The 14,700-nt window shown below is 58.3% G+C and overlaps 2 protein-coding genes across 2 annotated transcripts; both read right to left on the bottom strand.

Annotated features, from left to right (window-relative positions):
- Positions 1-913: 913 nt before the first annotated feature.
- On the bottom strand, positions 914-4,476 carry LOC115642036 (syntaxin-binding protein 2-like). The gene is made up of 7 exons (XM_030545372.1): positions 4,356-4,476; positions 3,850-4,025; positions 3,641-3,748; positions 2,684-2,804; positions 2,113-2,175; positions 1,500-1,580; positions 914-1,173 (listed from the first exon to the last, which is right to left on the bottom strand). Exons 1-7 carry the CDS (start codon positions 4,437-4,439, stop codon positions 937-939), a joined length of 870 nt encoding a protein of 289 aa, XP_030401232.1. The 5' UTR covers positions 4,440-4,476; the 3' UTR covers positions 914-936.
- Positions 4,477-6,338: 1,862 nt separating this feature from the next.
- Positions 6,339-11,614, bottom strand: LOC115642112 (cAMP-dependent protein kinase catalytic subunit alpha-like). The gene is made up of 8 exons (XM_030545556.1): positions 11,575-11,614; positions 9,961-10,089; positions 9,685-9,783; positions 8,568-8,650; positions 7,790-7,916; positions 7,453-7,548; positions 7,212-7,334; positions 6,339-6,356 (listed from the first exon to the last, which is right to left on the bottom strand). Exons 2-8 carry the CDS (start codon positions 10,021-10,023, stop codon positions 6,354-6,356), a joined length of 594 nt encoding a protein of 197 aa, XP_030401416.1. The 5' UTR covers positions 10,024-10,089; positions 11,575-11,614; the 3' UTR covers positions 6,339-6,353.
- Positions 11,615-14,700: the final 3,086 nt, after the last annotated feature.

Genomic DNA, 14,700 nt, shown 5'->3' with positions numbered 1-14,700 from the left:
CCCGGCAGTGCAGTGGGAGCCCCCCCTGATCTGGGCTCCCCCTCCTGCGGCCAGCCAGGTGCAGTGCCAGAGCTGAGGCCTGGCTCTTTAAGGCTGTGAGGACTTGAGCTGGAGGGAAGGCAACTCCCCCCAAACCATTTACTGCTGCTTAGTGCAGAGGGGGAGGCCTGGCAACTCCACACGCCCCCTGGCCAGGAAACTGGGCAGCCAGAGGAGCCACATGAGGGTACCTGGCCTGAGCAACGGGCGCAGGAGCGGTGCCTGAGCAGGGTTACAGGAAGGGCCTTGGAGCAGGGCCCTGCCCCACCGAGCCAGCATGGGGCAGGAACCGATGGGGGAAGAGGGACTGTGCCAATGTCAGGGTCAGGGAGGTTCCCCAGGCCCTGGTGAGCTGGGGGAAGGGGCTGGATGCAGCAAGAAGCAGGGAGCTGGTCCAGGGAGGATACAAGGGGTGGGCAGGGAACTGGTCTCAGGGGGCTCAGAGGCAGAACATGGCATCTGAACATCCTGCAGAAAGGGAGGGATGTTCCCCCTCCCTGCAGAGAATGGGCTGGGGAGCCGCTCCGGGTGTGTGTCTCCATTTCCCCTCCCTGCAGAGAATGGGCCGGGGGCCACTCCAGGTGTGTGTCTCCATTTCCCCTCCCTGCAGAGAACAGGCCAGGGGGGCTGCTCTGGGTGTGTGTCTCCATTTCCTCTCCCTGCAGAGAACGGGCCGGGGGGCCGCTCCAGGTGTGTGTCTCCATTTCCCCTCCCTGCAGAGAACGGGCTGGGGGGAGTGTGGAGGGCAGACACTGCTGGGAAGGCAGCAGCAGGGAGCAAAGGCTGCACCGTCCAGCTCGCAGGCACCGAGAGGTGGGCAGAGGAGAGACAGGGCCCAGGAAGCGGTTGGCCGGGAGGTGCCCTGCATGGCTGGGGGGCGTGCCAGTCTAAGCAGTGCTATTCCCCCACAGCCCCACAGGCCTGGGCACCGCCTCCAGGGGCGCCCCCTGCAGCAGCAGGCCCCCCCAGTGCTGCCCCCTGCAGGCCTGTGGCGTTACCGTTCTTCAAGATGTAGAGCAGGATGATGCGGATCTTGTCATAGGCCTGCACGCTGGGGTCCAGCAGGATGGGTATGATGATCTTCATGGGGTCCTTGATCTTCTCCCCGTCCACGTCCGTCCCCATGGCCAGGTCCTGGGGGATGAAAGGGGCAAACACACATGGTCCAGGTCAGGCCACTCCGCTTCCTCCTGCCCCCGCAGCAGGATGGGAGACGTGACAGCCCCATGACCCACAGCTCGCCTACCCCCTGTGCCCCCTCCCTGGGGTCAGCTCCACCTGGGGTGAGCAATGGGCCTCCAGGGAGTAACCCGAGTCCCATGTCCCCCTTCTACACCCCTGGTGCTGCATGTGGGGGCTGGCCCTGGCTCCAGTGAGCCTGTGGGTCTGAGACCCCTCTCTCCAGGCTGAGTCCATGAGCCAAATTCTGCCCCCCAGCCAGGCTCTGCCCACAGACCCACCTGCTCCACGCTGCATAGCTTCTCCACCGATCCTTTGAAGTGCCGCATGCAGTGCTCAGCCAGGTTCAGGTGTGTGGAGTACTGCGGGGAGAGACCAGGGCATGGGGGAGTTTATCGCATCACTGGCTGGTCCAGAGCACCTGCACCCCCCAACCCCCAAGGAAGGCCCCTCGGCCAGAGGGGCAGCCACAACTGACTGTATAAGACTAGTACATAAGGACTGTTTTGTCCAGCACTGATGTGCAGCCACCTCTGGGGTGGAGCGGGGCAGCTGGAGGGGAGGATCAGGAGGAGGGAGCTGCATCCTCCCGAGAGCTGCAGCAGCAAGGCACAGGCATTACCCAAGGGCTGCCATTGCTGGGGCTAACATGGCAGCTCTGGGCACTGACGGGCAGGCTGCTGCCCATGGTGCCACACAGCACCTAGGGGGGAAATGGCTCTGCCCGACGGAACAGGTCAGCAGCTCTCAGCAGGCAGTAAAGCGGAGTGCCCCAGAGTGCCCTGCCCCCCAGAGAGTCCCTACTGTCCCTCACCAGCCCCACAGACACCCTGCCCCCCCATCACCCCACTGAATGCCCTGCCCCCCGCCCACTAACAGCCCCAGCCCCGTTACCTTGTTCAGCTCTTTCAGGTACTGGGGAAAGTTCATCATCTGGGACAGGTCCTCGATGTTGGCCTGGAGGGAGGAGGTGGTGAGATCCCGGCCCCTCCCAACGCATGGAACCCCCTGCAGGGCAGAAGCCTTCCCTGCGCCAGGGTGGGTCACTCAGGCCACACATGGCTGTGGCTTGGGTTAGACCTGCTCTTCCCAGGCCAGCTGGAACGAGACAGGAGCCTCACAACCCTAGCGCCTCCTGAGGTGTAAAGCGGCAGCAGGCTGGGGAGATGCCAGCGTTGGCTCCCAGCAGCTCTCCCTGCGTGGCCCCGATCCTGCCATCTGACCCCGCCCCATGGGCCTCTGCCCTCCCGCATAGTCGGGAGTTTCACAGCTCTGGCTGGGGGGCAGGGGGCTCCACATACACTTCTTAGCCCTTTACAGGCAAACTCTGGGAGCAATGGGATACCCCCCCCCCCGCCAAAGCCTCCTGGGGCAGCAGAGCAGCCTCCCCTCCCCATCAGTGGCAGAGGGATGGATCCCCCCATCCCAGACTCCTCAATCGCTCCCCCCGCAGCCCCTGCCGCACCTTGTCCGTGGTCAGCTTCTTGCTCTCAGAGAAGGTGTGCAGCAGCTCCGTCACCTTCCTGCAGCAGAGAGAGGGGTCACACTGGAGCCAGGCACTGCCTTCAAGATAGGGGCACCCTGTCCTATGCCCTCACCCCATGGGCACCAGGGTTTTTTGCCTCGAGAGCCTCAGATGGGGCCGAGGGAGTGTGTGGGGCTCTTCCCAAGTTACCCCAAGGCAGAGAGTTCAGTGCACCTCTGGGGGCTCCTGCCGCCTTGCTGAGTGGGTCTGGGGGCAGAAGCAGACCCAGCAGGAGGTCGGTGAAGGACTCCCTCAAGGGGGCTTTGAGGTGCATGGGGAGATCCTGGGATCGGGGGAAGACAGTGTCCAGCGGGATCCCCGAGAGGAGATGAAGACAGTGGCTCTGGAAGGGAGCGCTCAGGGGTCCTTTGGGGAGAAGGGCTGGGTCCAGGAGGTCTCAGCACTCAAAAAGGAGCAGGTCTGAGGGACGGGCCCCAGCACTGGGTGGGAGTGGGAGGGGGAGTCCTGGCAGTGAACAGGAGAAGGGTGTATTGCGTGTGGGGGGGTGTCCCTGCACTGGGTGGGAGAGGAGTGTATCCAAGCAGGAGTGGGGTTCCAACACTTGATGGGAAGGGGAGGGGAGGGGTGTGTCTGAAGGGGCAGATGGGGGAAGTCCCAGCACTGGAAAATCGGGGAGGGGTGTGTCAAGGGGGTGGGCTGTCCTGGCACTGGGTGGGAGAGGTGTGTCCAAGGGGAGAGGTCCTGGCTGTGGGTGGGGAGGGGAGGGGTGTGCTGAAGTAGGGGGGTGGGTAGCAGGTCCCGGCACTAGGCATTGGGTGGGACACGGAGTGGTGTGTCCGGGGGGGTCCCGGCCCTGGGTGGGGCACAGAGGGGCATGTCCGGGGGATGGACGGAGGCACGGAGGGACGTGTCAGGGGCGAGGCTGAGCACGCTCACATGGAGACATCAGCGAAGTGCATGTGGCGTAGCTGCACCCAGAGTTCGTCGTCTTCATCCAGCAGTGCCTCCTTCTCCCGCGAGTCACTGGTCCCCGTCGTCTCGTACCTACGGGGGAGGGGAGACGGGGTCAGGCTGCAGCACCCTTCCCCCAAAAGTGGGGGCTGCAGAGCGGTGCAGGTGCCTGGGTCACATCCCCCCAAGCCTGCCTGAGGAGGAGTGCGGGGTGCCCCTTGCTGGCAGCCAGGTCCTTCTTGTAGGCGTCGTTCTCGATGCTGAGCAGATCATAGGCCATGGCCTGGTAAGTGAGCTCGTGCAGCAGTGGGGACACCAGGTCGAAGCTCCGGTCCACGATCAGCAGCTGAGAGCGGGCGTTGTCGGGTCCCTGGAGCAAAAGAGAGAGAGACCCGTCACCCACTGCTCCGGCGGAGGGGTCCTGGCCTGGCTCACAAGGCACAATCCAATGGGCCCTGGTGGCCTGACTTCACCACTGGCCCTCTCTGCAGCCCAGCCCCCAACCTCAGGGGGAAGCCAAGAAACACTGCCCAAGCTAGCTGGGATGTGTCTTGGGTCCCGCCCTGACTGGCAGGGAGAGCTCCCCACCCAGCTGTGCTGCAATGCACCCTGCAGGGACAGGCCACCTGCCTCTTGTGCAAATAGCAATGCCAGAGCACCTCATCGGTAGCCTCTGACAACACCTCTGACAACAACTCACAGTTTGGGAACACACGGCAGAGGGAGAATTATTCGGATGATGGTTTGGAATCCCGATTGGCTTTCCGTGCTCTAGCTCAATCATCAGATATGGGCCGGGGAGGCAGGACTAGCTGGGCCGATTCTCTGATGTGTAGTGGGGTCAGCCTGGAAGGCCTGAAAATCTATTCTAGGAATCAATGAAGTTGCAAACAGAAAGAGAAGGGAAATTCCTCCAGGACATTATTTGTTGCAAATTTTTGGCCCCGTTCTAGCAAGGACACTCTTACCTCCTTCCCCCCAACCGCCCCATTTCTGTGAGCAGGGTATCAGCTTTACAATGCATATAGAAGGCAGCACTGCTATTCCATGTTAGGGCATTGGGGTCAGCGCTGAGGGGGGAGAGGGCCCCCTGCTGAGCCCACACCCTGCTCCCTGCAGCACAGCGCCCCCTAGTGCTGCACTGGGGCATTGGGGTCAGTGCTAACGGAGAGAGCACCCCCTGCTGACCCCTCACCTCACAGCATAGCAGCCCCCCAATTCTTTTCCCTCTCTATGCATCCCCTGTGAAATGGCCAATCACGTGGTGCCAGTGGCTTGGTTTGTTTGGTTCCCCTCCTCCCTGCTCACTCTGTCTCATTTTCCCTCTATTTATTCTTCTTTTTTCCCCCTTGAGAGAAAAAACGTTGCTCTCAGCACGAGAAAAAATAAATAGCAGTGAGCAGCATCTGAGATGGATGCAGGGAGCGGGGTGGCTGCAGAACATCCAGTGGAAGAGCTTAATGATCTGATGCTTCCTCACTAATGAATCTTCTCTTTGTGTTCACACGCAGCCTGCTGTTCTAGCTCCCCCTCCAGCCCGCCCCCCAGCAAACAGCCAGCCCTGCCAAGGGGCTGAGCTAGGCCCCATCACCCCACTTCCCGCATGGGGGAGCTGGGCCCATCTCCCCGCTTGCAGCTGGCTTTGTTGGCGCTGTAGAGCAACAGTGGTGGAGGCTTGGTTGCCCCTTTAAGGGATGGGGGAGATCATTGGCTGCTTCCATCCCCCACACCCAACAACCCGGGGCTCAGGGTCTGGGCGGAGTAAATCTGGGTCCATCCAGAGGGGGCGCTGCTAAGCAAGGCTGGCTCAGAGGTGTGGGGAAAAGAGCACAGGGCCTTTCTGCTCTAGGGGGCGCCCGTCTGGCAGGGGGCTGCAATGGGACAAAGGAGCCTTTCTCCGCTAGGGGGTGCTGCTGGTAGCAATTGAACTCTTACCCGCTGCCCCCCATTCTGCTGCCTCAGGGGCCCCCTTGCTGCAGTTCATTCCGGCTCACAGCAGATGGGCCACCATAGCCTCGGATGCAAGCAAGTCACATTAGCCCTCTTGGCTGCGGCCTGGTTAGTCACACACAGGCTCAAATGAGCCAGGGAACCTGAACTCCTAAGTGGCGGTGTGGTGCACCCTTCTGGTGAGACACAGGACCACAGGGCCCAAGTCCCAGACAGCTGCCAGGGCCCAGGACTGTGGCAGCAAAAGCCTGAAAGCCCTTGCAGGGCCCTTGCTGCTTGCCTGCTCCCCTGGTGGCAGGATTTGCAGCACAGCTGGCACACTGGCATCACCTGCTTTGCCTCTCTGCACAGCTGGTTGGCGCCAGCTGAAAACGCCACTGAGCCGTTCACCCTGAGTGTGCAGCCCCATGGCTCTTGGGTTGGATTTGCAGATCTGTAGCTACCTGGCGGTCAGACCTGGCTCTCAGATAGCCCTGGCCCAGATTCCCAATTGACATCATGCCATTGGCATCACCTGGTATCAAACGGCACCACTCCCTTAGAGTCAACAGAGATGAAAGACTGATGCCAGCTGAGGATCTAGTTTCTTATCTGGCTACCAGCATCAATCAACAGCCCCTGGCCTGAGGGATGGTGCCAGGCACAGCTCCATGTAGGTCATCTTGGGGTATGAGGCTCCAGCCAGGCATGATGAAGAAAGTGGGGGTCAATGGGGGGGCTGGGGTGAGAACAGCAGCCTTGGTTATCATCACTTTATAGATGGGAAAATGAGGGAGAGAGAAGGGCTCAGGTCACACAGTTGGTGGCACAGAACCCAGGAGTCCTGACTTCTAAGCCCCATCTGACCCTGACTCCCAGAGCCCACTCCCCTCCCAGAGCCAGGACTTGAACCTAGAAGTCCTGACTCCCAGCTCCAATTGCCCTGGCCTTACTCAGTAGATCCCATCCCAGAGCTGGGAATAGAACCCAGGAGTCCCAGCACACAACCCCACCCCCACACTCATGCACCCACTTTAACCACTAGAACATGGTCCCTTAGCACTGCTGGAAATAGTAGCCATTCACATGATCAGTCCTATGCCCTCTGACATGTCCAACATGAGTGCTTGGAGAACCTTGGCGAAAAAGCATTGGGGTGGGCAGAGGAATATTATGGGCTCTTGGTTACTATGGCGATGAGTGCTCTACCAGTGCCTGGAGATGACTGGTGTGTTTAAGGAATGTTTAATCTTGCAACGTAGCAGGGTTGTGGAGAGTTTTGCAACTCACAACAGTGTCTAAGAAAACTGTTCCAGGAGTCCGCATGAGACGGGAAATAGGGTTACGTAGTGAGGGAGGGTCCATGTGTGGGGGACACAATGGGGGCAATGTTCATGCATTGGAGAACAGGGGAACGTGGCAAGGGAGGGTCTATGTTGGGGTGCAGGGGGAATGGGGTACATGACAGGGAGGATGCCCACGTGTTCAGAATTGGGGGAGCATGAGCATGTCAGGGACACAGCATGCAAGCATCACTCTGATGAGTTGCTGAGACTTGGCACCCCCCTTTAGCTGGGAAACCCCTCAAAAACTATCACACAAGCGTCCCCTCCCCCAGCCCATATACCTTGCCAGAAACAATCTTCTTGTAGATCTGAATGGGCTGGTCTGCGAAGAACGGGGGGTAACCAGCCGCCATCTCGTAGATGAGGACGCCCAGGGCCCACCAGTCCACAGCCTTGTTATAACCCTGCCCGTGGAAAGCAGGCCCCAAGGTTACGCACCAAATATTTGGGGGGTGGGGGGAACCACCTGGTGGCCAGGGATCAGCTAGAGATCATGCAGCGGACAGGCCCTTCCCAGCTCACCTTGCTGAGGATGATCTCGGGGGCCAGGTATTCCGGGGTCCCACACAGAGTCCAGGTTCGGCCTTTCACCCGTTTGGCAAAACCAAAATCTGTTACTTGGAGCCAAAACACAGAGAGGGGAGAAGCTGGATCAGCCTGGAGGCTGTGACAGCAGGAGGGGAAGTGGGGGAGCAGATGGATGTATTCTGGCTGTGTTACATTTCTGGGGGTGTCTTGGCTTTGGGAAGGGGATGGCAGCAGAGAGAGATTTGGGAAGGGAGGAGATCACTGCAGGGAGCCAGGAGCCAGCGCTGGGATGGGGAAAGGAAGGAGTGTGGGGGAGGGGCAGCAGCCTCACCTCTATGTAGCCCTGCTGGTCTATCAAGAGATTCTCTGGCTTCAGGTCTGGGTAGATGAGATCCAGCGAGTGCAGATACTCAAAGGTCAGGACGATCTGAGCAACGTAGAGCCGGGCGTGAGGTTCACTGCAATGAGGTGGGAGGAGAACATGGGCATCCCGGGCCAGATCTGCCCTCTCTCAACCAGCCCAGCACCCTCGGCCCCCTGCCACCCCCACCTTCACCTTCCTTATAGATCCCTGACTCCATCCAGCCTGGCAACCCGGGGCAAGTCCCTTCCAGACCAGCATCTCCCCCTTAGCCCTAACACACACCACATGGACCCCAGCTCCAACCAGCCTGGCCCCATCTAGCCCTGGCATCCCTGGCCACTGACTGTGGCTAGTGCTGGCAGAAGAGCTCAGCAACCCTCCCCATGGGGAATCCCTTCCTGACCAGCCCAGCTGGGGATCAGGTCACGCCCTGCAGCATGAGGATCAAAGCCAGCGTCACTGCAGATGCTGCTAGTGCATAAAAGGTCTAGTTCTCTACTGAACTAAATCACAAGTTTACAGCTGTGAAAACTGTGGCACAGAGTGATTCTCCCCCCTTCCCACATGGAGTGAATGGCAGAGGCAGGAATAGGACGCAGGAGTCCCGACTCTCTGTCCCTCTGCTCTAAGGGCTAGATCCAACTGTCCTGCCTGAGCCAGGGATACATCCCAGGAGTCTAACCATCACCCAGCTCTAACCATTAGGGACACTGGCCCCAACATTGGCTCCTGTGGCTATGCTCACCTGAACCTCCCGATCCGCCGTAGGTGAGAGAACATCTCCCCGCCCGGGATGTATTCCATCACCATGTACAGATTGGAGTTATCCTAGAAGGAAATGCAGCAACAACGGAGTGTAAGGGGGCTCCCTGTCAGAGCCTGCAACACAAGAATGAAACTGCTCCCCACACCCCTGCTCTGTTATTATCCCCTCCCTTTCAGGGCATGAACACATCTCCAGGGAGCCTGATCCACTGGTCTGGCTTCCACACAGCACACAATGCAGTGCACTCGCTATCTGGGAGATAACAGCCTACTACTGCTGCCAGCTGCTGCTGTTACTCCTTTAGCTCAAGGGCCAGAGGGGCTGCCCTGTGCTGCCCAAGGTCCCAGGCACACACCTGCAGTGGGAGTTGCTGCACAGACATGCCTGGGGAACGGACTAATTAATGAGAGTGCACGAGCTTTATTTGCTTGGAGTATTTAGTGCTAGAGACCTAGAAGATCCAACACCTCCCCACACCTCTGGTCTAGGGGCAGGGATGGGCAGGCCCAAGAGGGATTTCCCAGCTGCGATGGCTACGATCAAAGGTGCCCTCTACACACAGGGTGTAGCTCACAGGCCACAAAATCCGGGTTCAGAGAAGAGGGTCCAAGCCCCATTCCTGGGTCTGATTTATAGCTTTCGCAGAAACTCCGATCAGGAGAAAATGATCCCACGTGGTGGTTTCAAAGTCTCCACAAAGTCAATTGTGTGTGAAGTTAGGACTTCCTCTGAGACTTCCCTGCAAGCCAGGCCTCATGCCCTAGGGTCAGCGCAAGGGAGCTGAAAACTGAAACTGACTAGGAACGAAAGCAAAACTGCCCGGGGGGGGGAGAACCACTGTTCAAAACCTGGAGTCAAAAGCAGAACAGAAGAGACTGAAAAGGGGGAATGATCCAAACAGATTTTTCTTAGCTCCAAGCCTGATCCCAGATGTCACACCAGGAATGTTTGCTCTCAGCATATAAGAGACACAGACTGTGCCCTTCCGCCCCTTCAGCACAGCTTTAGTTTTAAATAGGAAAGAAAACTGAGGGGATTGTGGGAGTCAGGGGGGAGACACAGCCCAGGGCCGAGCTGGCAAGCGAAGGACACCTACCTTGAAAGAATACTCTAGTTTGATGAGTAATGGAAAGTTGACGGCCTGGAGGATCCGTTTCTCGTTGAGGGTGTGCTCAATTTGTTTGAGCTTCACTACCTGGGAGAGAAAAGGAAAAGCAACATCAGATCTTCCTCTGCTGTGCAGCACCCCCTGTGCCTCCCACACACTCCCCTCTCCTGCATCCCCACGCAGGATTCAGCTCCAAATCCCTCCCCCGCATTGGGGATTCCACGGCCCCAGGCCAGATCTCCATGGCAGCCCCCGGCATCTCACCTTCTGTTTCTCCAGGATCTTCATGGCATAGGGATTCCCGGTCTCCTTGTGCTTCACCAGCATCACTCTCCCAAATGAGCCTGTGCCCAGGGTCTTGATTCGCTCAAACTGATCCAAACTGGCCGTGTTCTGGAAGGGGGAAAACAAATCTGATGGAAGGGCAGACTGGTCCTGGGGGTATCAGGAAGGAACCTGTCCGGACAGTAGGATTTGCACTGCACGACTGGAGGAGTCTTTAATGACCATGAAGGGGTCAGAGCTTCAGTTTTTATAGCTCACCAGAAAGGCAGCCCCTCCAGGGTCAACACTGACTGTGATGGGAGAGCGCCCCCTACTGAGCCCCCCACTCCCTGCAGCGCAGCACAGCACCCCCTAGCACCGCACTGGAGTTCTTCTTGAGAAAATTGATATGACAAATTGGCCCTGTCAACACTGGTTCTCCACTTCGGAGGTACTCCCTTCTCTTCATGTGTCATTGTAGAATGCCTGCATCTGTAACTTTTACTCCATGCGTCTGAAGAAGTGAGTTTTTTTTTTTTAACCCACAAAGCTTATGCCCAAATAAATCTGTTAGTCTTTAAGGTGCCACCGGACTCCTTGTGTTTATGGATACCGACTAACACGGCTACCCCTCCCCCCCCGATAATTGATAGGAAGAAGTATTTCACATTTCACCACCAGAGGGCACCAAAGGACCATTACCTTTAGAATGAGACACAGACAAGGGATTCCCTGCTCCTTGGGCAGAACCAAACTCCAGTTCGACAGGTGACCCGCCCAGCTCCATTCAGTGGGGGCTGGTGGGTTAGAGGCAGGGCAGGGGCTAGGCATCAGGACTGCTGGGTTCTAGCCCTTGGTCAGTGAGGAGAGGGAGTGAAGTGTAGTGGTCAGAGGCCAGGAGACTAGGAGTCAAAAGATCGCTTCCTAGTTCCACCACCAACTTCCTATACCCTTGCCCAAGTCCCTTTCCCTTCTGGGCCTCAGTTTCCCCATCTGTGTCATGGCGTTAATGGCACAGGGTGTGCGGGAGGCCTAGCAAAGTGACAGTGCTGCAGAGGGACCAGCAGCTCTGCCTCAGGAATTACCCAGAACCACCCCAGAGGGGATTTCCAGTGGGGACAGACCCAGGGCTGACCCCAAAAGCTTTTCTGGCACCTCCAAACTGAGGCACTGCACCCAAGCACAGGGCAGCAAATGGAGGCCCTTTGATCACGGTCCCTGTTAGCTCAATCCCCCCCGGGAGCCAATCTGAGGCTGGGCTGGACGACCAAGCTGGAGCCTTGGGAGAAGGATGCGGGAGGAGGAGACAGGCTGGCTCAGCAGGAGTCGCACATGGTTAGTGCCCCCCTCCCCCAGCAAAGAGAAGTTGAACCTCCAGTGTTCTTGGCCCTCCAGTTATCAGAGGGCAGATGGCAGGGGGGAGAAGAGTACTCAGTCCCCGTCCCCCCCCCCGGAGCAAAAATAACTCCACATCTCAGTGGAGGCTGTTGGGAAGAGGGCTCAGTGATGGGAAAGAGATCCAGGGGGTGGTTGTAGAGTAATCAGCCTGGGGCTGCAGAGGCCTTGATTGTGGGGTGGAGGTGCGGGGGGAGATCTAGGATGGGGACACAGTACCTGGGAGGGGTTCTCCCATTTCTTCAGGAAGTCTTCTTTGGCTTTGGCTTTGGCTAGTGTTGACAGGGCCAATTTGTCCTTCACTGTAAGGGGAACAGAAAGGGAGCAGCATGAGGAGCCAGGCGGGGTGGGGCACCCAGGCTGGTGGACAGAGCTCCGCTTTCAGCCCCTCCCCAGTGAAGAGGCATGCAGTCACACAAGGGGGCAGGGATTTTAAGCGTATCAACAGGTTGCCGGTGAATGATTGGCCACAAACGGTGGCTCAGCTGGGGATTGGTTAGAGAGAGGTCCACGCGGCAGCGCTCCTGCCACACACGCACCCCCGGGCCTGCCCCTGGACTCACTGAACAGCCCCTTCAGGGAGGACTGATGCAGCTCCCAGTGCCTACCAAAGGGGGGGCACTTGTGCCTCTACCCTCCCGCTGAACATGCCACTCAGGGGTGCCTGTTCCACGACCTTCGACACACAACCTGCACCCCACAAGGAGACACTCATACAACCCTCCAGTCAAATGACGTTAAGAGACATGGATCACGTTGCCCTAATGGGAGGATACTGGATCTACTGCTGCCAGCAAAGCGGGTGAAGGGGGAGGAGATTCCCCTTAGCTCAAAGGGCAGAGGCCTGTGTGTAGCCTTCTCTCAACCATGCAGGCAGCACGCACCAATGACACCAACAGCCCACAAGGGGGTGCTACACACACACACGAGAGAGAGAGAGAGAGAGCTGCAGAAAGCTGCAAACCCCAGTTGGGCTTTGCCCAAAAAGGGGTTAAAACAACCAGCCGCAGCCTCCACAACAGCAGCCTGGAAACAGCAAGTGCCCTGCTCTCTGGCACCCAACTAGGTGATCCTTCCTTCGCCAGCCGGGCTCCCGCTCCTTGCTGCCAGATCCCAGAATCATGGGGGGGGGACGGGGACTGGAGCAATCTGCAGCATCTGGAGGGATATTTGGTACCGAGAGCCCCTTGTATCTTTGCTGCCTCCCGCTGCTCCCAACAAGGACAAGTCCTGCAGCTCTTAATAGCGCAAGAGATGCCCACAGGATTTGAATGGCTGCAGCAGCGAGGCCAAGCACAGAGCAGCAGCAGGGGGTGGCTTTGAACTCAGAGCTCACCCCACCTTCACCATCACAGGCAAGTCTCCCCCCACACAGAGGGTGTATAAAGTTAATTGCCTCCCCGGGGATCACTGGTGCTCATATGCCAGGAAGGGGACAAGCTAAAAGCCTAGATCCAGATCTGGGTGCTGCAGTTCTTGGGGTCACGGATGCACAACCCAGGGATCAGCTTCCCTGCCACCCCCACTCTCACCACTACAACCCAGTCCCCTTCCCAGGAGCCCTAGCTCCCAGCCCCCCACTTGAATCCTAAAATAGCAACATTTCTGTGGAAACCCAGCACCACAACGCTCCAGTTCCTGTCCCTGCCCGAAGGAAAGGGCTGAGAAATATGCCAGGCGAGGGCCCGAAATGCAACCAGCGAAGCAGCACAACATCCTACAGGATGGGACTGATTCACTGCTGGAGGGAAGGAGACCAAGATTATGGGATTCCCTGATCCCATAGGATAGGGCAGGGCAGCCCTGAAACAGTTCCAGGGACCAGCTATTTGCTGGCTAACTACTCCGGCCGATACCGCCTTCACCCTCTCGTCCCACACCCCATTTCCTGTGGAGCCCCACAGAAGGGGGCTGAATTCACATCTGCTTCCCCCAAGTCGTGCGCAGGAGCCGCGGCTCAGTCTGTCTGACCTACTTTCACTTTGTCTCCCCTTCTCTCTGGATTATTTATAGAAACAGGCTTGGCTCACCAGCCACTGTCTCCCGCCATCGATCTCAGCCCCGGGTGGGGTGAAGCGGGATCCTTGCATGGACACAGGACAGATAAGACAATTTCCTGCACTGTCGTGGCCAGACCTTACAGAACTAAGTTTAAGTAGCTTAGGAGTTCATTGCATTACAAAGGCAGGCGGTTATGTTTTATTGTGGGACTGTATGTGATGATTACAACGGAAACCCAGGGAAGGGTTATGGGCTTTGAGGGACCATCTGAAACTACGGGGCCTTTTAATATTAAGTACGTTTCCTAGAAAATCTCTAGGGGAAGGGGTGTGCAAATGTAACGCCTCTGGTTACGCAAAACCACAGCTGCTGGAAGCTGCTCCCTGAGGAGAAACCCTCTGACTGTGAGTTACGTGACTGGAAGCGGGATAATCTTTGGAAAGCTTATTAGCAGGTGCGTTGGTTCTTTGCTGGGTTTTAAGAGGGTTTCCCTGCGATGCTTTTACCTTAAGACTCCATGTGCTTCCTAACAGCTGTGTGGCACTGTCGACGGATTCCGCCGGGGCTCGACTCTCCCTGAGGGGGAGGGGAGCCACACCAGCCTCGATGTCTTCTCTGCAATTACAGTCTGCTATGGCCCTTTCGGCAGGTCAGAGCAGTGACAAAGTCAAAGGGGGCCCAGCCCTTGGTTCGGGCGGAGCACCAAACACAGTTCTAAACAGCTCTGGCCCTTTGGAGCAGGGCAGAGCAGTGGCAAAGTCAGCGGGGGCCCAGCCTTGGTTCGAGCGGGGCACCAAACACAATTTAAACAGTTACAGGCCTCTCCGACTGGGAAGAGGGGGAATCTGCCACCCGGTTATGGGTGGCAGGGGGAACACAGGCCCACTCACTCCTCTGCGTTCCAGCCCAGGGCCCTGGTAGCGGTTGTCACCGCTACTGGTGGTCATTGGGGTCCTGACTGCAACACACTGACATGGGCAACGGTGGCTCTGCAGCCTGACTGGAGTCAGTTGCCCCCGGGCTACTTCCTAACTCCCCCTCTATTCCTACCTTGTCCGGGGCCTTTGTTCCGGAGATGTCCAGGACCATCGGTTCCTCCCAATCCGGGCTGGGCGGCAGGTCCAGTAGGGTTTTGGGGAATTCGGGCCACGCCTGGTCTGGGGGCTCCTCGGGGCCATAGTAGGGGCGAGGCAGCTCTGGTGGCTCCTCATCGTAGTAGGGACGAGGCAGTTCTGGCGGCCCCTCGTCGTAGTTGGGGCGAGGCAGCTCTGGCGGCCCCTGGTCGTAGTAGGGGCGAGGCAGCTCTAGCGGCCCCTGGTCGTAGTAGGGGCGAGGCAGCTCTGG

Source organism: Gopherus evgoodei, unplaced genomic scaffold (assembly GCF_007399415.2).
Source record: "Gopherus evgoodei ecotype Sinaloan lineage unplaced genomic scaffold, rGopEvg1_v1.p scaffold_37_arrow_ctg1, whole genome shotgun sequence".
In the NCBI taxonomy this organism is placed as follows: Eukaryota; Metazoa; Chordata; order Testudines; family Testudinidae; genus Gopherus; species Gopherus evgoodei.
The sequence above is the reverse complement of the archived record's forward strand: the minus strand, read 5'-3'. Positions and strand labels throughout refer to the sequence as shown.